General features: G+C 48.7%; 1 protein-coding gene across 1 annotated transcript in view; it reads left to right on the forward strand.

Moving 5' to 3' along the window:
• The window catches only part of LOC143786285 (FAST kinase domain-containing protein 1, mitochondrial-like), a 35,566-nt gene extending 10,588 nt beyond the window's left edge, over positions 1 to 24,978 (forward strand). Inside the window, exons 8-15 of the mRNA XM_077275560.1 lie at positions 852 to 1,341; positions 2,661 to 2,775; positions 4,132 to 4,260; positions 5,722 to 5,853; positions 7,199 to 7,312; positions 8,529 to 8,670; positions 9,271 to 9,385; positions 24,839 to 24,978. Of these exons, the coding sequence (XP_077131675.1) occupies positions 852 to 1,341; positions 2,661 to 2,775; positions 4,132 to 4,260; positions 5,722 to 5,853; positions 7,199 to 7,312; positions 8,529 to 8,670; positions 9,271 to 9,385; positions 24,839 to 24,931 (1,330 nt within the window). The 3' untranslated portion in view covers positions 24,932 to 24,978. The remainder of the gene's footprint in view (positions 1 to 851; positions 1,342 to 2,660; positions 2,776 to 4,131; positions 4,261 to 5,721; positions 5,854 to 7,198; positions 7,313 to 8,528; positions 8,671 to 9,270; positions 9,386 to 24,838) is intronic.
• Positions 24,979 to 25,273: the final 295 nt, after the last annotated feature.

A 25,273-nucleotide genomic window follows, 5' to 3' on the forward strand; every position in this document is an offset into this window, starting at 1 on the left:
CTGGTATACCGTGAGGGCCAGGAGCGGACACAGACAGCAGAGGCCCCTGTGCAAGAACAATATATGGACCATCTGCAGCTGGAGAGCTCCTTATAATGCACAATGCCACCTGGTTTGGGGAAAGCAGTGGCCCCTGGACCTCTCGGGCCCCTGTGCGGCTGCACTGGTTGCACCAATGGTATGTCCGCTACTGGTCAAGGTGACATTGGGGAGTCCTCCAGCGTGCATGCGCACAGTGTAACTGCAGAGGCCTGTGCGCGCTCACCGACCGCGCTCACTGACCTCTCTCCTCTGCTGTGGCTGCTCGCTCCACGGAAAGATGCAGAAGTGTGGCGAGCAAGAAGCGTTAAAGAAAGAAGAGGGAGGAAAATCGCATGGCCGCAGCAGAGAGGAGAGAGATCTGTGAGCGCGTGCGCTGGCTCCTGCTGCTACATTGTGTGCTTTCCCCAAGCGAGCGCTGTCAATCAACACAGGAGGCAAAAAAATATCTTGGCCGTGCCAACAACGGACACCCGGATTTTAACATAAATATGCTCAACAATAATAGTTTATTACTACAAACATATGGGTTGTATAAGGACTATTTTATAAGGCCTATTTTAACTAGTAATTTTGGAGTGACACTCATCACAAAGTGTTTTTTTTTTTGTTTGTTTTTAATAAATACGTGACATTTTTGTTCTATGGACCTCTTATTTTATCTTTTGCCTGGGGAAACCACAAAAATAAAGCCCGCATTAATGTGTTTTGAGGGTTTTGTTGGCTTCTTTTTGTTCCCTTTGTCACATTTATAATTGATTTGATTCTGAGAAGGTGACTTTTTCTGATGCCTGAAATGTCCCTTCCCGTAGCTTTATGAAGACGTCTCATGTCCCATCTATGGTGGTTATGATGACCAGGTCACTGTCGCTGCTGACCCTTACTAGAGTGGATGAAGCCGTCCTTAGAAAGATTGACGACGTCATTCCCCAGTGTGACCTCAGCGACCTGAATAGCATCGCGAACAGCGTCATCCGGTGGTTACAGCCCGCCCAGCTGTCCAGGCAGAATAAATCCGGGATGTATGAGAAACTCCTCCATAAAGTGAGCCGATACGGACTGGAGAGAGTGAAGAATATGGACGACATTGATCATCTGTTGAATGAGCTGACGTACGTGATGAACGGGCAGTGGCTGCAGAATATGCTGATAGACGACATCCTGCTCACCTGCCAGCGCCTGCTGCACCAGGTCACCTGGAGGAACGCACCGTTTCTGGCGCTGGTTATTAGTTACTGTAATACTCTGTGTCCTCCGGTTCTGGACAAGATCGCAGAAGTCACCATGGAGAATGTCACAAAGGTAGAAGCCCCGTGGGTTCAGATTGGAAGGCCAGTCACTGGCCCAAACTAAACATCTGGTGGCCAAAGGTCTATTCAGTGCGTGCACCTGACAGCTGTCTAGGGGCGGCTTAAAGAGCACCAGTCCTGTGTGTTACACTATAGTACCCCCATGTAATAATTATTCTGGGGCATCTTTTCATTGTTGTTCCTCTGTTATTCCTCCAGGAAATCCTTAAAGGGATTCTCTCATCATGTATCTTTGGTAGCACCCATCTCCCCTGCCTCCCGATTTTTCGCTTGCAATGGGGTAAGGGGACAGTGGTGCGCTCCTAAGGTCCAGATGGCCTGCAGAGGCAGATGTGCATGCTGCTTGTCTGGGAAACTGGACACTTCTGACAAGCTGCAGGAGTGGCTGGTAACCTAAACAATGAGCAGTAAACTATAGAATTAAAACTCCTTCCATTATTGCAAACGGAGAGGATTTTAAAGTAAGAAGTAAATTGTTTTTACAAGCACTTTTAGCCACTATAGATGAGACAATTCCTTTAAATTAAGGATTTGGTGTTGCTGTTCTACCAGTCAATACTTGTACTCTTAGGACACAGTCAGATGACCGAATAAATTGGACTGTGATCGGACCACAATTCACAGACTGGCCGGCGGCTCTCCCGACCTGAGCGTGACCGCTTCATGTTTTCCTGTACAGCCATCATGCTCAGGTCGGTAGAACCGCTGGACAGTCTTTGCATTGTGGTCCAATCACAGTCCAATTTATATGGTCGTCTGACTGCGCCCTTAGGTCTCAGACGTCTGGTTTTTTTCATACATGTTCTCAGTGTTTCTCACAGATCATGTACCTATTATAGTCTATGGGGCTGTTTACATGCAGTGCCTGCAAAAAACCAAACTGAGATATGGTCACTTTTGATCTGAATCATGGATCAAATTCGCTGATGCAAGTCTATTGGTTCGTGAAAAAAACAAAAAAGATACAAGAAAATGAAACTCCTTAATGGAGGAAAAAGCAAAAAAAAACAACGGACTTACAGATTAGAAATGGATGAAAATCTGATCCAGCACATTAATGGCAAACAGACCATTTTTTTCTGGGATCACTTTATCATTAGCTATCACTGATGACCCAGCAGTAGCAGATTGATGGGTGTAGTGCTCCTCTGAGCTGTGATTTGCACTGATGGGGTATCCTTAGGAAAGATCATCAATGCTGTGATTGCAGAAATCCCTCTCATTTACTGGACTATGTCATGTACACACTGTGTTAGTAAAGACTATTTGTCAGATTAATAATGTATTATATTTTTGTTTTGTTTTTTTAAGATCCATCCCACAGACTTGAACAGAGTTTTATTTGCCTTTGTCAATCTGGGCTACGATCCCCCGCGAGAAGAAGAATTCTTTACAATGTGTATTCAGCATATTCTCGCTAATTTAAGTAAGTATTCATTGTATTCTCAGTATAAGTGGAGATCTGGCCACGCTTCACCCCAGGAGTAATCACAGCCCTGGAAGATTAAAGAGACACATTTTTCTACCTGTGATTTCCGCCTCCGCGTTGCAAAAAGTGAAAATATGCAAAAAAATCCACATTATCATTAACAAGCTGCAGATTAGAAAACCTAAACCCCACAACTTTTTTTTATTATTTTTAGTACATTGTGGTTATTGTGCAGATAATCACATCAGAATTTCAGTGATGAATTTCCCATATTATAGACTGTGGTCACACGGGCAAGTGAAGAAAAGAGAAAAAAAAGAATTGTCCCGTTTTCATCTAAAAAATGTAGCCCTAATGTTATAATTTCCTTATCTTTATGGATTGGGACCTTGTCTAAAATAATTGTTAATAAAGTTTCTACATCATCCCTTATTATGATCCTGAGCTGCAGATTATTTCTTTTCCCTGCCGCTGTCCAACCTATCATCAGAATACAGGCCGCCACGTACAGCAGTCATTGCTCTACACCGGTTCCCCTTAAAAAAAAAAAACAAAAAAAAAACATGTTCTGCGCAAGAATTCTACCATTTTCTAATCTATTTCTTCCTTTTTCACAAAGAAAATGAAGGTATTGTAGCTGAGTGACATCGCCGCATTTACGCATTTTAAGCCCTAGGAAACAGACACATTCCATAAGGCTCCGTTCACCTCTGTGTCATCTGATCCCAGCGGCGGCTGTCATTTCCCATTGGTTTCTGACAGCAGTATCTTTTCCATTAAAGACTCCGTAACCAGTAGCCGAGCCGCCGGTGCAGATGTGAACAGATCCGTAAAAATGAATGGAATTTGCCCAGAGGGGTCGGGCTGATTCCTCCTCCTGCTAACATACCTTTATTCTTAAAGAGTGACTGGCGATTTTGTAATATATTCTATGAGAGAAATGTGCTACTTCCCCTCCTTTCAATCTCCATTCTCTATATAGACAGATTTTCCCATTACTGTGAGATAGGTTGGTGCTTATAAAATTCTATGGAGAGGAGGTGGAGACGGACACAGACTTTCCGCTGTAAGTTCTTCTGAATCGTCAGTTACACTTCTCCATGGAACTTTATGAGCACCAGCTGTCTCCTATCTCAGTAATGGAAGATTTTACTCATGAACTGAGCGTGAAAGATCAGTCCAGGAGGAGAGGAAAAAAAAAGCCGATTTGTCTGATAAGACTTATTTTTATGAGTGCTATTGATTTATGAAATAAAAATGAAAACTCTTTAATACTTCAGCTTCGTCTAATATCAGATCAGGAATGAAAAAAAAAAATGTATAAGATAGTGGTTGTGTTATTTTACCTTCCAGACTCCTTCCCTCCTCATCTCTTGGTTCTGGTGGGCTTCACTCTTGCTGTTGCACAGTATTTCCCAGAAGATCTGATTAAAGCCATTTTCAATATTCATTTCCTAACTAAACTGGATTCCGAACTGGACAGTAAGTGTCATGTGAGCGAATGCTCCACCTTTATCCATTTAGGTTCTATATTGCTCATGTTGCCCCTAGGACTTAGGCTGGCCGTACATATGAGAGGCTTTGTCTTCTCTGATCTCCCAGCACCATGTATGCTCGTGTCTTCTGAGCGTGCATCTTTATTTTAATGGGGTAAGGGATCACTTTGCAAATATGCCCCATCCTCATTTCCCCAACATCTGTCATCAGGGTCGGCTAATATAAATCGAATATTTCTTTGCAGCTTTACCTGCATTACCCATCCTGGTGCGAGACCCGGCACAAAAAGCCTAATACCCTATAAAATTTAATAAAGCTTTTATTTAACCCTTACACAACTGGGCAATTTTTTTTGTTTTGTTTTTAATTATTATTTATTTTCTGTTATTTTTTTTATCATTCTACTTTCAATTTTCAATATTAATTTGTTATTTTTGCACAAGACAAATTGTAATGAATTCAGTTAACCGTATAATGCACACACAAAATTCCAAGAGCAGTGAAATGGTGAAAAAAAGACGCAATTCTGCCATTGTTGTTGTTTGGTTTTTTTTAAACAATAACCCAGCAGTGTGACTCTTCAAGTCGGAACGTTTATAGTTGTCTTGTTTGTTTTAGTTCCTTTTTCTTTTTTTTCACCAATGGTGGGGGTTAGGTTCTTTATATTTCAGTGGCAACAAGAAAATCAGAACTTTTTGTGCATGAACATTTTTAAGTTTGTGACTTTTTCTGAGATCTGGAAGTTTTTTGTTTTGTTTTTCCCATTGTTCCATTATTGGAACCAATGTATTAGGCCTTGTTTTTTTTTATCAAATGTTTGGGAAATGAGGATCTTTGATATCAACCAACCTGATCCTTTACTCCATTGAAATAAAGATGCACGATCAGTTGACAAGGTCATACATGGTTCTGGGAGGTCAAACAAGATTGTCACCATTTTGGGGTACTTAAAACCTTTTATATAGAAGGGTTCACATATGTAAGGAAAAAAAATAAAAATAAATATATATATATATATATATATATATATATATATATATATATATATATATATATATATATATATATATATATATATATATATGTAATGTAATTTTTATTTTGGGATTTTTTTGTATTTTAAAACTGGATAGTAGTACAAAGTAAAAATCTCAGTCTCCTATGATGCCTAAAACTTTACAGGAGTACTAATCTGATGACAATGATAGCCTTTAATAGACCCCCACTGCACTAATAACCCATGGCCACCCCATGGTCTCTTGGGGGGTGGGGTACAGTGGGCAATCGAGGCTAGCGCCAGTCATAGTGTTACAGGCGGGTGCTGGCTGTGTAACGCCGCTGGCACCCGCTATGTACGGCGCAGGCTCAGTATCACATGTTGGGAACGCTTTTGATTTCTGTGTGTTGTAGATTTTCTCTTTCTTCACTAAATATATTATTTTTTAGCTTTTCTGCCTGACAAAAGTGCCAAGATACGAATGCGCCTGATGCAATTAAATCGGGCGGTTTGTCTCGAGTGCCCGGAATACCAAGTCCCATGGTTTCATGAAGAATACTGTCGACAGATGAAGCATAGAGGTGCGGGGCTCGTTTTATTCATTTAGTTGTTAGTTTGTTTTTGTAGGCTTAAGAAAAAAAAAAAAAAATGAGTGACACATGATAAAAAAAAAAAAATCAGCGCTCAAATTCCAGTGCCGGCTCCCAGCTGAGGCTCTGGTCTCAGTGTTTTAACAGTGATGTTGCGTTGACAGTGCTCAGCACCACTGCAGCCAATCACTGAGCACAGAGGCTCTGCCGCCTACCTCGTTGAGCTTAGGCTGGTTTCACACTTGCGTTTTGATCTGCAGCGTTTTAGCGCTAAAAAACGCATGCGTTTTTTTTTCTGTACTTAACATTAAAAAAATGCATGCGTTTTTTAGCGTGCGTTTTGACGCGTTTTCGGCAACGCATGCGTTTTTTGACGCGTGCGTTCATTTGCAGAAATGCAACCTGCAGTAATTTCTAGCTGCGTTTTTTTCCCGCAAAAAACGCATGCGTTTATTCGCGGCAAAAAAATGCATTGCTGTCTACGCATGCGTTTTTAAGCACATGCGTTTGCTTGCGTTAAAAACGCATGCGTTTTTATAGAAAAACACAAGAAAACCCTAAACACAAGAAAAAACAAGAAAACCCTAACCCTAGGGTTACTAGGGATCCTAACCCTTAGGTTAGGATCCCTAGTAACCCTAGGGATCCTAACCCTAGGGATCCTAACCCTAACCCTAGGGATCCTAACCCTAACCCTTAGGGTTAGGATTACGATCCTAACCCTTAGGGTTAGGATCCCTAGGGTTAGGGTTAGGATCCCTAGGGTTACTAGGGATCCTAACCCTAACCCTAGCTATTTCTGTTTTTAGTGGGTTTTCTAGTTGATTTTGATGATTGGCAGCTGTCACACACTTCTCAGCCTGCGTTTAAAAAACGCAAACGCAGGAAAAAACGCATGTAAATGCCGCAAAACACCACGTTTTTTTTTCTGCATGCAAAAACGCATGCGTCTAAAAAACGTGGTGTTTTGCCGCATTTACATGCGTTTTTTCACCACACACGTTTTTTTTTTAAAACGCTGCAGATCAAAACGCAAGTGTGAAACCAGCCTTAGTGATTGACTACAGCGGTGATTTGGGCTGTCGGACATAACGTCATCTCTGCAGCCCAAACTGAGACCGGAGCAGCGAGAGGGAACCGGCACTGAAACCGGGGAGGACATGTACCTGCTCTGTTTGTTATTTTAGAGTGTTTGGGGTCCACTTTTCTGAAAGTGAACAATCCCTTTAATATTCTCCACTGCAAAAGTATATTGTGCGATTTATGGATATGCAATAAGGAATAATCCTTAGAATATTAAAAAGTTGTTTTTTGTTTGTTTTCTTTTTTTGCTCAGAAGGTAACAGTAAGAGATCCATATACCATCAAATCCACTTATTTCTCGGAGATCTCTTTGGGGGAGTTAATTATGCCAAGATGTTTGTGACTACTCCATATTATTACACAGTAGGTAAGATTGTGAAATGTAAAAAAATATATATTTTGCTGCACTAAGAAATCACAAACGCCGCTCTGCTCTGGAAAGAAATGTTATAATTTAAAGATATGTCAAAATTCATCAAATATTGTGACTGTTTAATAACTTTTGTGCAAATAAAAGCAACACAGCCACAAGCAAAACACTGACATATGAGGCAATGGGAGATCCTGGGGGGATGTAATTCAGGGTGGGGACAGTTTGAGTTGCATTTTAGTATATGATATCACAGGATGACTTCCACACACATCTACTTCATATTATATCACGTTTCTTAGCGGAGGACCCACTGGTGATCGTTGTCTAAAAGCCCGCAGTTCCTTTATTTGTTTAGTTCTTCATACGGTTGTTGCCATAAAAAATTTTTTAAAACAAAAGTCTATACAGTCAATCAATATTCTGCACAGAATCGTAATTGAGCAGGGGTCGCCCACTCCTTTTATTCTTTACCAGACTGCTTGAAATGGCTGAGTGCGGTCAGACACCCCCAAGAGATCAGTAACTTGCCTCCTGTTTTATAGAAAGGGGATAACTTTTAAAAACCCTTTTAAGCTGTGTGCACACGTTCCAGATTATTCGCAGATTTTTTGCACGTTTTTTCGCAACCAAAACGCTTAAAAAACGCATACATATGCATTCCATCATTTATAATGGTTTCCACAATTTTTGTGCACATGTTGCGTATTTTTCCGCGAAAAACGCATGCGGAAAAATACGCAGCATGTTCATTAATTTTGCGGATTTTAAGCGGATTTCCCACTATATTATTACATTGGGAACCTCCGGAAAAAAAGCGAAAAATCCGCGATAAAAACGCGTGCAGAATTCCTGCGGAAAACCTCAGGATTTTCTCAGGAAATTTCTGCATACTTTCCGGATGTGTGCACATACCCTTAAAGTGTTTTTCCGGCTTTTGAAAACAAGTGTCCAATTGATTGTAGTTTGTTTTAAAAACAAACAAAGTGTGCCTGGCTCACCCTCCCCAGGTCCAGCATTGAGCCTCTGCCGCTGTTGCCATTATGTTGACCATAAGTGAGCTCAGCGGCTCTGGTCAAGTTGATGACACTAATTGGCTGTTGATGTGACCTGAGCACTGCACACACCAGGAGCTCGCTGAGTGGACCCAGGGAGGGTTTTTGGAAGGTGTTGGACTGTGATTCTCCTAACATTTGATGCTTGCTTTCTATAGACTTCGAGTGCATCCTGAGCAAAAATAAAAAGCCTATCGCCTACATAGAGGAGAACAAGCTGTCCGCCAATGTGGCCGAAGTCCAGTGGGGCCAGGACAGTCAGATGTGTGATAACAAGTCTCTACCTCAAGGAGCCCAGAGGTCGGTGATTCTGTGTGTAGACATGTGGTGCTAGATCACGACGCAGCCTCATTCTCTTAAAAAATAGCCTTCATTTTAAGTTTTCTTACATAACTCCATAGAAGACATGCAAATAAGAAACTTTGTAATATGACTGATCATAGAAATCTGCTTCTTTCTCCTCCTGAACTGATCGTTCATTCTCAAAATTCTCAACTTCCAAGTAAAATCTGTTTTCCGTGAATACAGATTTTCCCGTTACTGAGATAGGAGATGACAGTTAGTGCTCACAAAGTTCTATGGAGACTGATATAGCAGAATGTCTGTGTTCCGCTAGCTCCTCTCCCCCCCTCCATAGAATTTTAAAAGCACCAACTGTCATCTCCTATCTTAATCGAGGAGGAGAAAAGGGCGGTTTCTCCATTGAGGAACAGAGGAGCTAGAGAGATGAGCAGTAAAATCAGTATAATTTTTTTTTTTTTACAAATGAATGGCTTTTTCCGGTTCAGAAAAATAGCGGTTTGGGCAAATGGATGTTTTTTTGGAAAAATTTGAGTAGAATTCAATTCCTCTTGATTTTGTTTGTTGGACTCTAACATATTATTTCTTTCATCTTTATAGAGTTGCCATTGACTTTCTTAATCCAGTGGCATTTTGCAGAAACTCTTCCAAGATTAAAGGCTTAAATGCCATGAAGAAGAGACATTTGGAGATCCTGGGGTACTATGTAGTTCAGGTTGGTTACAATTCGAGTTGTGTTTTAGGATATTATATCATGATTAGTGTTGAGCGATACCTTCCGATATCGGAAAGTATCGGTATCGGAAAGTATCGGCCGATACCGTCAAAATATCGGATCCAATCCGATACCGATACCCGATCCCAATGCAAGTCAATGGGACGAAAATATCGGAATTAAAATAAACCCTTTATAAACTTGTAGGTTCATTCTACATGAAGGAAAACAACTAAGAATAATGTAGGATGTATTGGGGGACGTGGCGGAGACATTAAAGGCACAGAGGTTTAGCCCAATGTAATAGAATAGCAGGATTTTTTTTTTTTTTATGACGTTCGGCGTTAGAAAGAATTTGACTATGTTAATTTTTTTTTTTTTTATGTCAGATATTGATGTTTCACTACTTCCACGCCCTTCACCTTCTTTTTTACTTCTCCCACGCTTTCTTCTTCATTATCCTCATCATCAGCTTCTTTGACATCAACTTCTTCACCTTATTCATCTTCTTCTTCATCTTCTACCTATTATTTTTTTGGTTACATTGTTCATATTCTTTTTATTTTACTATTGTCTTCATCATATTCTACTTCTTCATCATATTCTTATTTGTGACAGGCATTCCCGTAGTTGTTATCTATAAAAGTTTGAAGATTACACCTTCCGTTCTGCCTGTCACAAAACAGTTACATTTGTCCGCGTTCAGTTTGGCCTGCAGCATCAGGCTTTATCCAGGGGCACCACGAGGAGGAACGGACTCACCCCCATACACTGCTTAGTCTTCTTCTGCTTATAATTTAGATAATATTTTTTGCTCTGATATTTAGTGTTATGCTTAATGTTCTTCTGCTCTTTGTTCTGCAGCCTCTTGTTCTTCTGCTTGTCGGTCTTCCAGGTCGTCGTCGTCGTCTCCAGGGTCGTCGTCTCCGGGGTCGTCGTCATCGGGGTGGTCTTCAGGGTCGTCGTCTCCGGGGTCGTCGTCATCGGGGTGGTCTTCAGGGTCATCGTCTCCAGGGTCGTCGTCATCACGGTGGTTGTCGTCTCTGGTGTCGTCGTCATCTTAGGGGTGGTCTTCCGGGTCATCGTGTTTAGTCTCTTGAACTTGGAAATGTAGCAGAAGGTACAAGAAGGCTGAGAAAATGCCGAGAACCAGCTGATGGAACTGGAACTCGGATGGCTACCCGAAGGTCCAAGAGCCAATGGAACTACCGAGGACCAGCTGACGTTACTGGAACCCGGTTACTAAGCAGGAGGTACCCGTGCCTGAAAGCACTACCAAGGACCACCTGACGTTGGTGGAACTCGGATACCCAGAGGGAGGCACCTAAGCCAAAGGCTCTGCCCGGAACCAGCTGACGGTACTGGAACCAGGATGGTGAGCAGAAGGTACAAGAGCAAGTGTCTGCGTGGCTTTTGCAGGACAAGATGCCGGCTGCACAGCAGGGGAACAGCTGGCGGTGCTGAACCCCACTGACACATTGGCTGGTGTTTTTCTCTGTGCAGCTAGCATTACCGGGCCCCAACTGGCGGTGTTAGAGCCCGGGGTCAGCAGGAGGAGGAGATGGAGCAGAGTGTAGGCCGAAGCCTGCACTGGCGGCAGCTTTGGGTCTGTTGTGCCTGCGTGGCAGTTGCAGGACACGTTGCCGGCTGCACAGCAGGGGAACAGCTGGCGGTGCTGAACCCCACTGACACATTGGCTGGTGTTTTTCTCTGTGCAGCTAGCAGTACCGGGCCCCAACTGGCGGTGTTGGAGCCCGGGCTCTGCAGGGGGAGCAGAGTGTAGGCCGAAGCCTAATTGAACCAATTTCAAAGGTAACCTTTAACCCCCCCTCAGGTGTTACAAAGTAGAAGAGCCACAGCTTATGCAGCAGTAGTGCTGCACAAGTCAAAGGTTGCTCTTTTAATTTTTCTCCTTGCACACGCTGAATGAAACACGTATAACATTTAGCCCTTTATACAGTCAAACTGTGTTGGAGGCGCGAGTTCCCTTTGTAATGAGACGCAGCACAGATGTCAAGAATCCCACCTTGGTGCTGGGTGCAGCCTCCTGAGCGTTGTTATTTGCTGTACAGGAGTCTGCGCTGTCGTGTTATCCCCTGGCCTAGCGCTGTTAGCGCTGCCCATCTTCTGACATCATTTACTGTCGGCCGGTGCGTTTCGCGATGGCCCTGAATCCCAGCCCCGCAGTGTCTTAACATTGTTAAAACACTGCGGGGCTGGGATTCAGGGCCTGGCGCAGCACATATGTTCGCCTCTCACACTCGGGTCCTTACACCCGCTTCAGACTGTGCGGCGTCATCTGATCCCTTATCGCATGCCACGGCCATGAAGCCGCACAGTCCGAAGAAGGCGGAAGGAGATGAGGGACAGGCGAACTGATGCACCGATCATGCCCATCAATCACACCCTCGCAGTCCCAATAAATAAGACACCGAGGGGCGTTGTGTGGGTCAGGGCGGCCGCAGAGGCGCACCCAGCCAAACAATGATGCCAGAAGATGGGCAGCGCTACCAAGGGGGTTGCAGCGTGTCATTACAAAGGAAAGTCACACCACCGGGACGGTTAAATGGTCACACAGAGGACACATTTCAGACGTGTTTTCAGTTCCACATGTGCGAGGAGAATACGTTTATGAGCCACCTTGCACACATGCAGCATTACCGCTGTACAAGGTGGCTGGATAACGTAAAAACGCCTGGGGGAGGGGGGACAGGTTCCCTTCAATTTCAGTTCTGGTGTCTGCGTGGCTTTTGCAGGACACGATGCCGGCTGCACAGCAGGGGAACAGCTGGCGGTGCTGAACCCCACTGACACATTGGCTGGTGTTTTTCTCTGTGCAGCTAGCAGTACCGAGCCCCAACTGGCGGTGTTAGAGCCCGGGGTCAGCAGGAGGAGGAGATGGAGCAGAGTGTAGGCCGAAGCCTGCACTGGCGGCAGCTTTGGGTCTGTTGTGCCTGCGTGGCAGTTGCAGGACACGTTGCCGGCTGCACAGCAGGGGAACAGCTGGCGGTGCTGAACCCCACTGACACATTGGCTGGTGTTTTTCTCTGTGCAGCTAGCAGTACCGGGCCCCAACTGGCGGTGTTGGAGCCCGGGCTCTGCAGGGGGAGCAGAGTGTAGGCCGAAGCCTAATTGAACCAATTTCAAAGGTAACCTTTAACCCCCCCTCAGGGGTTACAAAGTAGAAGAGCCACAGCTTATGCAGCAGTAGTGCTGCACAAGTCAAAGGTTGCTCTTTTAATTTTGCTCCTTGCACACGCTGAATGAAACACGTATAACATTTAGCCCTTTATACAGTCAAACTGTGTTGGAGGCGTGAGTTCTCTTCGTAAAGAGACGCAGTACAGCTGGCAAAAATGCCACCTTGGTGCTTTGCGCGGCCTCCTGAGCATCGTTATTTGTTGCACAGGAGTCTGCGCTTTTGTGTTATCCCTTGGCCTTCCGCTGTTAGCGCTGACCATCCTCTGACATCATGTTATGTCGGCTGTTGCGGTTTGCGATGACCATGAATCCCAGCCCCCCAGTGTCTTAACATTGTTAAAACACTGCAGGGCTGGGATTCATGGCCTGGCGCAGTACATATGTTCGCCTCTCGCTTGGGTTCTTACACCCGCTTCAGACTATGCGGCGTCAGCTGATCCCTTATCGCATGCCACGGCCATGAAGACGCACAGTCCGAAGAAGGCGGAAGGAGATGAGGGACAGGCGAAGAAATGCACCGTTCATGCCCATCAATCACACCCTCGCAGTACAAATAAATAAGACACCGAGGGGCGTTGTGTGGGGCAAGGCGGCCGCAGAGGCGCAGCCAGCCAAACAATGATGCCAGAAGACGGGCAGCGCTACCAAGGAGCTTGTTGCGTGTGTCAATACAAAGGAAAATCACACCTGAGGGACGTTTTAATGGTCGCAGAGGACTCATTTTTAGACGTGTTCACTTCAACATGGGCAAGGAGAATAAGTTTCTGAGCCACCTTGAACACATGCAGCATTACTGCTGTTCAAGGTAGCTGTAAAACATAGAAACACCTGGGGGAGGGGGGACAGGTTCCCTTCAATTTCAGTTCTTGTGTCTGCGTGGCGGTCGCAGGACACGTTGCCGGCTACACAGCAGGGGAACAGCTGGCGGTGCTGAACCCCACTGACACATTGGCTGGTGTTTTTCTCTGTGCAGCTAGCACATCTGGGCCAAAACTGGCGGTGTTAGAGCCCAGGGTCAGCAGGAGGAGCAGGGGGAGCAGAGTGTAGGCCGAAGCCTGCACTCGAGCAAGTTGAAAGGAAACCTTTAACCCCCCCCCCCCAGGCGTTTGTAGCTGAAAGAGCCATTGTGTACAGCACTAATGCTGGAAAAGGTAAACTTAGCTCTTTTAATTATGGTCCTTGCACATGCGGAACCTAACAGTTATGAAATGTGTCCCCTCACAGCGTTAAACCGTCCGGTAGGTGGAACTTTCCTTTGTCGTGTGACGCAGCACAGCCATCATTTTTACCCCCTTGGCGCCGTGCGCCGCCTCCTCAGCGTTGTTTGAATCTGTCCCGGAGCCTGCGCTGTTAGGTTAGCCCTTGGCCATGCACACATGTTGCGCTGCCCGTCTTCTGACATCATTTGGTGTCAGGCTGGCTGCGCCTGTGCGGGTGCGCTGGCCGAGATCCCGCCTCGCAGTGTCGTCTAATGTAATCCCACCGCGGGCCTGTGATCCGTGCCCATGCGCAGTGCATATCCTCGCCTCTCACTCCCCTCCCTACGGCTTTTTCAGACTGTGCGGTGTCACGGCCGTGGCATGCTATTAGGGATCAGCTGACATCGCACAGTCTGAAGAAGCCGTAGGGAGGGGAGTGAGAGGCGAGGATATGCACTGCGCATGGGCACGGATCACAGGCCCGCGGTGGGATTACATTAGACGACACTGCGAGGCGGGATCTCGGCCAGCGCACCCGCACAGGCGCAGCCAGCCTGACACCAAATGATGTCAGAAGACGGGCAGCGCAACATGTGTGCATGGCCAAGGGCTAACCTAACAGCGCAGGCTCCGGGACAGATTCAAACAACGCTGAGGAGTCGGCGCACGGCGCCAAGGGGGTAAAAATGATGGCTGTGCTGCGTCACACGACAAAGGAAAGTTCCACCTACCGGACGGTTTAACGCTGTGTGAGGACACATTTCATAAGTGTTAGGTTCAGCATGTGCAAGGAGCACCACGAAAAGAGGCACTTTTTCCCTTTGCATCATTACTGCTGCACAAGGTGGCTCCTTCAGTAACAAACGCCTGGGGGGGGGGGCAGGTTCCCTTAAATTTAACTAGTTGTGCCTGCGTGGCGGTCGCAGTACACGTTGCCGTATACACAGCAGGGGAACAGCTGGCGGTGCTGAACCCCACTAACACATTGGCGAGGTGTTTGGCTCTGTGCGTACAGCACTTCTGGACGGCAACTGGCGGTGTTGGAGCCCAGGGACAGGTGGAGGAGGAGGAGGTAGGAGGAGGTAGGAGGGATTGCCACACACACAGCAGGGGAACAGCTGACGTTACTGAACCCCAATAACAGAGGAGGGACTGTTGACTGTGCGTACAGCACTTCTGGACGGCAACTGGCGGTGTTGGAGCCCAGGGACAGGTGGAGGAGGAGGAGGTAGGAGGAGGTAGGAGGGATTGCCACACACACAGCAGGGGAACAGCTGACGTTATTGAACCCCAATAACAGAGGAGGGACTGTTGACTGTGCGTACAGCACTTCTGGACGGCAACTGGCGGTGTTGGAGCCCAGGGACAGGTGGAGGAGGAGGAGGTAGGAGGAGGTAGGAGGGATTGCCACACACACAGCAGGGGAACAGCTGACGTTACTGAACCCCAATAACAGAGGATGGACTGTTGACTGTGCGTACAGCACTTCTGGACGGCAACTGGCGGTGTTGGAGCCCAGGGGCAGGTGGAAGAGGAGGAGGTGGAGGAGGTAGGAGGGATTGCCACACACACAGCAGGGGAAGAGCTGACGTTACTGAACCCCAATAACAGAGGAGGGACTGTTGACTGTGCGTACAGCACTTCTGGACGGCAACTGGCGGTGTTGGAGCCCAGGGGCAGGTAAAGGAGGAGGAGGTAGGAGGAGGTAGGAGGGATTGCCACACACACAGCAGGGGAACAGCTGACGTTACTGAACCCCAATAACAGAGGAGGGACTGTTGACTGTGCGTACAGCACTTCTGGACGGCAACTGGCGGTGTTGGAGCCCAGGGGCAGGTGGAGGAGGTAGGAGGAGGTAGGAGGGATTGCCACACACACAGCAGGGGAACAGCTGACGTTACTGAACCCCAATAACAGAGGAGGGACTGTTGACTGTGCGTACAGCACTTCTGGACGGCAACTGGCGGTGTTGGAGCCCAGGGGCAGGTGGAGGAGGAGGAGGTAGGAGGAGGTAGGAGGGATTGCCACACACACAGCAGGGGAACAGCTGACGTTACTGAACCCCAATAACAGAGGAGGGACTGTTGACTGTGCGTACAGCACTTCTGGACGGCAACTGGCGGTGTTGGAGCCCAGGGACAGGTGGAGGAGGAGGAGGTAGGAGGAGGTAGGAGGGATTGCCACACACACAGCAGGGGAACAGCTGACGTTACTGAACCCCAATAACAGAGGAGGGACTGTTGACTGTGCGTACAGCACTTCTGGACGGCAACTGGCGGTGTTGGAGCCCAGGGACAGGTGGAGGAGGAGGAGGTAGGAGGAGGTAGGAGGGATTGCCACACACACAGCAGGGGAACAGCTGACGTTACTGAACCCCAATAACAGAGGAGGGACTGTTGACTGTGCGTACAGCACTTCTGGACAGCAACTGGCGGTGTTGGAGCCCAGGGGCAGGTGGAGGAGGTGGAGGAGGTAGGAGGGATTGCCACACACACAGCAGGGGAACAGCTGACGTTACTGAACCCCAATAACAGAGGAGGGACTGTTGACTGTGCGTACAGCACTTCTGGACGGCAACTGGCGGTGTTGGAGCCCAGGGACAGGTGGAGGAGGAGGAGGTAGGAGGAGGTAGGAGGGATTGCCACACACACAGCAGGGGAACAGCTGACGTTACTGAACCCCAATAACAGAGGAGGGACTGTTGACTGTGCGTACAGCACTTCTGGACGGCAACTGGCGGGGTTGGAGCCCAGGGACAGGTGGAGGAGGAGGAGGTAGGAGGAGGTAGGAGGGATTGCCACACACACAGCAGGGGAACAGCTGACGTTACTGAACCCCAATAACAGAGGAGGGACTGTTGACTGTGCGTACAGCACTTCTGGACGGCAACTGGCGGGGTTGGAGCCCAGGGACAGGAGGAGGAGGAGGTAGGAGGAGGTAGGAGGGATTGCCACACACACAGCAGGGGAACAGCTGACGTTACTGAACCCCAATAACAGAGGAGGGACTGTTGACTGTGCGTACAGCACTTCTGGACGGCAACTGGCGGTGTTGGAGCCCAGGGACAGGTGGAGGAGGAGGAGGTAGGAGGAGGTAGGAGGGATTGCCACACACACAGCAGGGGAACAGCTGACGTTACTGAACCCCAATAACAGAGGAGGGACTGTTGACTGTGCGTACAGCACTTCTGGACGGCAACTGGCGGTGTTGGAGCCCAGGGACAGGTGGAGGAGGAGGAGGTGGAGGAGGTAGGAGGGATTTCCACACACACAGCAGGGGAACAGCTGACGTTACTGAACCCCAATAACAGAGGAGGGACTGTTGACTGTGCGTACAGCACTTCTGGACGGCAACTGGCGGTGTTGGAGCCCAGGGACAGGTGGAGGAGGAGGAGGAGGTAGGAGGAGGTAGGAGGGATTGCCACACACACAGCAGGGGAACAGCTGACGTTACTGAACCCCAATAACAGAGGAGGGACTGTTGACTGTGCGTACAGCACTTCTGGACGGCAACTGGCGGTGTTGGAGCCCAGGGACAGGTGGAGGAGGAGGAGGTAGGAGGAGGTAGGAGGGATTGCCACACACACAGCAGGGGAACAGCTGACGTTACTGAACCCCAATAACAGAGGAGGGACTGTTGACTGTGCGTACAGCACTTCTGGACGGCAACTGGCGGGGTTGGAGCCCAGGGACAGGAGGAGGAGGAGGTAGGAGGAGGTAGGAGGGATTGCCACACACACAGCAGGGGAACAGCTGACGTTACTGAACCCCAATAACAGAGGAGGGACTGTTGACTGTGCGTACAGCACTTCTGGACGGCAACTGGCGGTGTTGGAGCCCAGGGACAGGTGGAGGAGGAGGAGGTAGGAGGAGGTAGGAGGGATTGCCACACACACAGCAGGGGAACAGCTGACGTTACTGAACCCCAATAACAGAGGAGGGACTGTTGACTGTGCGTACAGCACTTCTGGACGGCAACTGGCGGTGTTGGAGCCCAGGGACAGGTGGAGGAGGAGGAGGTGGAGGAGGTAGGAGGGATTTCCACACACACAGCAGGGGAACAGCTGACGTTACTGAACCCCAATAACAGAGGAGGGACTGTTGACTGTGCGTACAGCACTTCTGGACGGCAACTGGCGGTGTTGGAGCCCAGGGACAGGTGGAGGAGGAGGAGGTAGGAGGAGGTAGGAGGGATTGCCACACACACAGCAGGGGAACAGCTGACGTTACTGAACCCCAATAACAGAGGAGGGACTGTTGACTGTGCGTACAGCACTTCTGGACGGCAACTGGCGGTGTTGGAGCCCAGGGACAGGTGGAGGAGGAGGAGGTAGGAGGAGGTAGGAGGGATTGCCACACACACAGCAGGGGAACATCTGACGTTACTGAACCCCAATAACAGAGGAGGGACTGTTGACTGTGCGTACAGCACTTCTGGACGGCAACTGGCGGTGTTGGAGCCCAGGGACAGGTGGAGGAGGAGGAGGTAGGAGGAGGTAGGAGGGATTGCCACACACACAGCAGGGGAACAGCTGACGTTACTGAACCCCAATAACAGAGGATGGACTGTTGACTGTGCGTACAGCACTTCTGGACGGCAACTGGCGGTGTTGGAGCCCAGGGGCAGGTGGAAAAGCAGAGGAACACAATGTAGGCCGAAGCCTGAGAAAGTCGAAAGGGAACCTTTAACCCCCCCCCAAGGCGTTTGTAGCTGAAAGAGCCAGCTTGTGCAGCACAAAAGATGCAAAAGGAAAAGGTGGCTCTTTTCATCATGCTCCTTGCAAACACAGAACTAAACACTTATAAAATGTGTCCCCTGAAACCGTGAAACCGTCCCGGAGGTGGGACTTTCCTTCGTAATATGACGCAGCACAGCCGTCATTCCTACCCCCCGGCGCCGTGCCCCGGCTCCTCAGCGTTGTTTGATTCCGTCCCGGAGCCTGCGCTGTTATGTTATCCCGTGGCCAGGCACACTTAGCGCTGCCCATCTTCTGACATCATTTGGTGTCAGGCTGCCTGCGCCTGTGCGGCCGCGCTGGCTGAGAGCCCGCCTCGCAGTGTCTTCTGATTTAATCCCACTGGGGGCCTGGGATCCATGGCCATGCGCAGTGCATATCCTCGCCTCTCACTCCCCTCCCTACGGCTTCTTAAGACTGTGCGGTGTCACGGCCGTGGCATGCTATTAGGGACCAGCTGACACCGAACAGTCTGAAGAAGCCATAGGGAGATGAGTGAGAGGTGGAGGTTCAGATATGCACTGCGCATGTCCATGGATCCCAGGCCCCCAGTGGGATTAAATCAGAAGACACTGCGAGGCGGGCTCTCGGCCAGCGCGGCCGCACAGGCGCAGCCAGCCTGACACCAAATGATGCCAGAAGACGGGCAGCGCTAAGTGTGCCTGGCCACGGGATAACATAACAGCGCAGGCTCCGGGACGGAATCAAACAACGCTGATGAGCCGGGGCGCGGCGCCGGGGGGGTAGGAATGACGGCTGTGCTGCGTCATATTACGAAGGAAAGTCCCACCTCCGGGACGGTTTTACGGTATCAGTGAACACATTTAATAAGTGTTAAGTTTTGCGTGTGCAAGGAGCAAAACCAAAATAGCTACCTTTTTCCTTGTGCAGCATTACTGCTGCACAAGGTGGCTCTTTCAGTAACAAACGCCTTGGGGGGGGGGACAGATTCCCTTACATTTCAGTTGTTGTGTCAGCGTGGCGGTCGCATGACACATTGCCGGCTACACAGCTGGGGATCAGCTGACGTTACTGAAACCCAATAACACTGGGTCGTATGTTTTGACTGTGCAGACGGCACTTCTGAGCCTCAACTGGCGGTGTTGGAGCCCAGGAATTTAAGTTCAGGTGGTAGAAAGATGAACACAACAGGAGACCTGGATAACGTATACAGTGACCTAATTATTTAATCAGGAGGAGGAGTGGCAAATTCCTGCGAGATCCAGGCCTTGTTCATTTTCAGGAAAGTAAGCGGGTCAACGTTATCGGAGGATAGTCGCATGCGACGGTCAGTTAGTACACCACCTGCAGCACTAAAGACACGTTCCGATAATACACTGGCCGCAGGGCAAGACAGCACCTCCAATGCATACTGGCTTAGCTCTGGCCATGTATCCAGCTTTGAGACCCAAAACTTGAAAGGGGAAGAGCCGTCTGGGAGTACAGCAAGAGGGCAAGACATGTAGTCTGTCACCATCTGACGGAACCGTTGCCTCCTGCTGACTGGAGCCGTCTGTGATGGTGTAGACTTTTGTGGCGGGCACAGAAAACTGTGCCACAGTTGGGCCATACTGGTCTTGCCTTGGGCAGAGGCACTGCTTCTGCTCCCTCTTTGTGCAGAGCCTCCACCACTGCCTGGACGCACTGAGCTGCTTTGGAATGCACTAGCAGCACTTCTCTCAGTTGGAATGGAGAAGATGATGGAATTGACCAGTGTGTCTTGGTACTCCCGCATTTTTCGCTCCCGGTTCAACGGTGTGATGAGGCTTTCTACGTTGTCCCGGTAGCGAGGATCGAGGAGGGTGAACACCCAATAATCAGACATGTTGAGAATGTGGGCGATGCGGCGGTCGTTTCTCAGGCACTGCAGCATGTAATCCACCATGTGCTGCAGACTGCCAACTGCCCAAGAAACGCTGTCCCCTGCTGGAGGCGTGATCTCTGCCCGCTCGTCATCACCCCACCCTCGCTGTACACACTGAGTACTGGATAATTCGGTAACTCCCTCCTCTGGACGGATGTCTTCCTCCTCCATTGACTCCTCCTCATCCTCCTCACAAACTGTCCCCTGCCTACGCATTTGTGAGGAACCACGTGGCGCTGACTGTCCAGAAGATGATGGAAATGGTGAATCCTCATCCTCCACCTCTTCCACAACATCATCCCTTAGCGCTTGCAGTGATTTTTCAAGCAGGCAGATAAGGGGGACAGTCATGCTGACTAGTGCATCATCTGCACTCGCCATCCGCGTGGAATAATCAAAGGGACGCAAAACCTGGCAGACGTCATTCATAGTGGCCCACTCTGTGGTTGTGAAGTCTGTACGGCGCTGACTGCGACTTCTTTGCGCCTGAAGCAGCTGGTACTCCATTACAGCTTGCTGCTGCTCACACAACCGCTCCAACATATGTAACGTGGAATTCCACCTGGTAGGTAGGTCACATATGATGCGATGTTCCGGCAGGCGGTGTCGGCGCTGCAGAGCCGCAATGCGCGCTTTTGCCGTGCTGGAACGCCGCAAGTGAGCACACTCTAGGCGGACCTTGTGCAGCAGTGCATCAAGATCCGGATAGTCCCTCAAAAAGCTCTGCACGACCAAATTGAGCACATGTGCCAGACATGGGATGTGAGTGAGGTTGCCGAGGCCCAGAGCTGCCACCAGATTTCGGCCATTATCACACACTACCATGCCTGGCTGGATATTCGCTGGCACAAACCACACATCGCTCTCCTGCTTGATGGCATTCCAGAGCTCCTGCGCTGTGTGGCTACGATTCCCCAAAAAAATTAATTTCAAGACGGCCTGTTGACGTTTGGCCACGGCTGTGCTCATGTCGGTCGTAACAGGTACACGTTCATCACGGGTCCATGTGGAGGTGGACTGTGACGGCTCCTGCAGCGATGATTCTGAGGAACTGGTGTAAGAGGAGGAGTCAATGCGTACAGAATGGATTCCTGCAATCCTTGGAGTGGGCAGGACACGTCCTGCGCCACTCGCACGGTCTGTACCCGGCTCAACGACATTAACCCAATGGGCAGTGAGGGAAAGGTATCGCCCCTGTCCATGTTGACTGGTCCACGCATCGGTGGTGAGGTGGACCTTGCTACTGACGGCGTTCAGTAGCGCGTGTTTTATGTGTCCCTCCACATGCTTGTGCAGGGCAGGGACGGCTTGCCTGCTGAAGTAAAAGCGGCTGGGCACATTGTACTGTGGGACTGCCAATGACATCAAGTCACGGAAGCTGTCAGTCTCCACCAGCCTGAATGACAGCATTTCCAGTGACAGAAGTTTGGCAATGCCTGCAGTCAGAGCCTGTGCTCGTGGGTGGTTTGACGAGAAAGGCCGCCTTTTCTCCCATGCCTGTACTACCGATGGCTGTAGACTGGGCTGGGAGTGTGTGGATGACTGGGAAAGTGGTGCTGCGGGTGGAATTACAGCGGGTCTCTGGACAACAGGGCCAGAGGTTCTTCCACGGCGATCCTGGGAGGAAGCCGAACCAGCTGCGTGTGAGCTAGAGGAAGAGGCAACACGAGCTGAAGAGGTGGTAGCTGCCGCTGTTGGTTGGCCTACCTCTTCAGTGTGTTTTTCTAACTCCGCCGGGTGCCTGTTGCGCACATGTTTCCACATGTTGGAGGTATTGAGGTTGCTGACATTTCGACCTCTTTTGACTTTTTGATGACACACCTTGCATCTGACATAGCAAATGTCATCTGCAACTGTGTCAAAAAAGGACCAGGCACTGCAAGTCTTGGGAGCGCCCTTTTTTGCTTTTGGAAGAGACATGCTCCTAACGGGTGCCAAAGCGGAGGCTGCAGGATCCGCAGTCTTCCCCCTCCCTCTCCCTCTTTGGGCCGTACGGGGAATCTCTTCCTCAGAGCTGCTCCCACCACCTTCCTGTCCCTCACGCCAAGATGGGTCAAGGACCTCATCATCTACACTACCCTCTGCCCCCAACTGCTCCTCCTGGGTAGTCTCAGCAGCAGAGCACGCACCAGTAAGTGGCACCTGAGTGTCATCATCAGCTGATGCGGCCTGCGATGTGGTGACCGGAGCCACTGGCCCACCCGCCTCTTCAGAGGAAGACAGAAAAAGCTGTTGGGCATCACTGCACCCTGCCTCTTCTTCCATTTCTCCAATGCTGCTTGGCTGGCCCCCTGTTTCCAAGCCAAGAGATTCAGAGAACAGAAGTAGAGACGGCTCCTGTCCTGGGCTCTCTGTCTGCCTGGGCAATTTGGCAGGTGGTGAAGAGACAGATGGCTGCTCTCCAGTGCTCTCTGTCTGAGAGGATGTGGCACTAATGGAAGTTGATGCATTAGCTGCCATCCATCCGACAACAGCTTCAATTTGTTCTTCACGCAGCAGCGGTGTACGGCGCTCTGACACAAAGCTGCGCATGAATGACTGTTGCCTGGTGAAGGTGGGTGCTGATGAGTCACCGGTGCCCGCAGCAGGCACAGAATCCCCACGTCCCCTCCCTGCTCCGCGCCGGCTCCCACGCCCACGTGCCTTACTCACTGCCTTCTTCATCTTGGTTGACTGATAAAGATAAGCAGAAAAGTACTAACGGATTTGTGTGCTTATTCCTGAGCAACTCCTCCTAACAGGTATAAGAAACACTAATTTTCTAAAGTGTGGACTAGACTTTAATATGAGCTAATGTGGCCTACACAAATGTAAAGTGGTGTAACTGGTGTGTTTGGTGAACTTTATTATTTATTTCTTTTTTGGGGGCTGAACTGACAACAGATAGAGCTGCAGTCACACGGAGACCGTGCAGACAGACGTAAACGGCGCTGCAAGGCCCAAAAACCCTCCTCTACGTTATCCTATGTAGTGTTTTTCCACAAGTTAGCTGGAGACGGGTGGAAAGACACTAATAGGATTTTTTGGAAAAAATGTGCAGCAGCCTGCACTACTTAAAACAAAATGAAAATTGATTTGGCGGTATGACGCAGTGAAGAACCCTGAGCTGGAGACAACCAGGCTATGGCTGCTCACAGACTACAGGGCGAGCTGCAGTCACACGGAGACCGTGCAGACAGCCGTAAACGGCGCTGCAAGGCCCAAAAACCCTCCTCTACGTTATCCTATGTAGTGTTTTTCCACAAATTAGCTGGAGAAGGGTGGAAAGACACTAAAAGGAATTTTTTGAAAAAATGTGCAGCAGCCTGCACTACTTAAAACAAAATGAAAATTGATTTGGCGGTATGACGCAGTGAACAACCCTGAGCTGGAGACAACCAGGCTATGGCTGCTCACAGACTACAGGGCGAGCTGCAATCACACGGAGACAGTGCAGACAGCCGTAAACGGCGCTGCAAGGCCCAAAAACCCTCCTCTACTTTATCCTATGTAGTGTTTTTCCACAAATTAGCTGGAGACGGGTGGAAAGACACTAATAGGATTTTTTTGAATAAATTAGCAGCAGACTACACTACTTGAAAAAAAAAAAAAAAAAAAAAGAACAGTATGAGGCAATGAACCACCCTCCCTGAACTGAATACAACCAGCTATGGATGGCCTATGTGGCTGCACTCAGACTAGAGAGTGGGCTGCACTCACACACACACACACACACACACACACACACACACACACACACAGACCTTGCAGATCGCTGTGAAAACAGCGCTACAAGGCAAAAGCAAGGTGAATAGTAGGTGAACACAGCGGTTGCTAAATTAGCCTTTGGAAAGCACAAAGAAGCAAATCGCTATCTCTAAACTGTCCCTCAGTCAGCAAACAGCGTCCTGTCACTAACTGAATTCACAGCAGAGTGATCGCAAAATGGCGCCAGCGACTTTTAAACTGCATCATGACATCATTTCAGCAGCCAATCACAGCCTTGCCAGTAGTTTCATGCCCTCCATGCTAAACAGGATGTGCCCACACTTGGAATCATTCTCATTGGCTGAATTTCTGCATTTTGAATCTTGGAACTTCCGATTCCGGTATCCGATACGCGGCAAGTATCGGAATCCCGGTATCGGAATGCTCAACACTAATCATGATGGGTTCCTCATGTCTGTATAATAGTATCTTCTCCTATGTCAGTCTGTGTGTTTTATACTGTATATATATATATATATATATATATATATATATATATAGTGCCTTGCGAAAGTATTCAGGCCCCTTTTCAACCTTTTCCCACATATGCTTCAAATCATGTTTGAAGCATGATATGTGGGAAAAGGTTGAAAAGTTCCAGGGGGCCGAATACTTTAGCAAGGCACTATATATATATATATATAATTTTCTCTGAGACAATTTCTATAGATGACTTCCCGCAGTTACATGTTAGTTCTCTATTACAGATCCCTAGTTTTGAATGGAATTCAATGGACCTTGGAACAAAGGAAACGTGGATTAACTACCTCCGGAAGAAGATTTTTGCTAGTGAACTGTGAAATGTTTTGTGCCACCCTGTAAATAAAGTATATTTTTTATTCATTCATATATGTGTGTTCTCTTACAAAGGAGCAGTACTTGCACAACATGATTTTTGGCGAAAGGTCAATAAACATAGCTGTATAACGTAAGAAAAACATGGCTGGCATCTGGCACCAAGATATTATCAGCAGATTGGGTTCGTTCTGCTCCGTTCACTGTCGAATTGAGAAGCAAGCGGAGCAGGTGACGTCACATCTGGAGATCGGGGCACGTGTTCCAGCAGGTGGCTAATCTGATGTCAACTACCCCTACCCTTAAAGTTGTGAGGTTCGGGCTCCATGGATCAGACTCGTTTTTTC

The sequence above is a fragment of the Ranitomeya variabilis genome, chromosome 7 (assembly GCF_051348905.1).
Source record: "Ranitomeya variabilis isolate aRanVar5 chromosome 7, aRanVar5.hap1, whole genome shotgun sequence".
NCBI lineage: Eukaryota > Metazoa > Chordata > Amphibia > Anura > Dendrobatidae > Ranitomeya > Ranitomeya variabilis.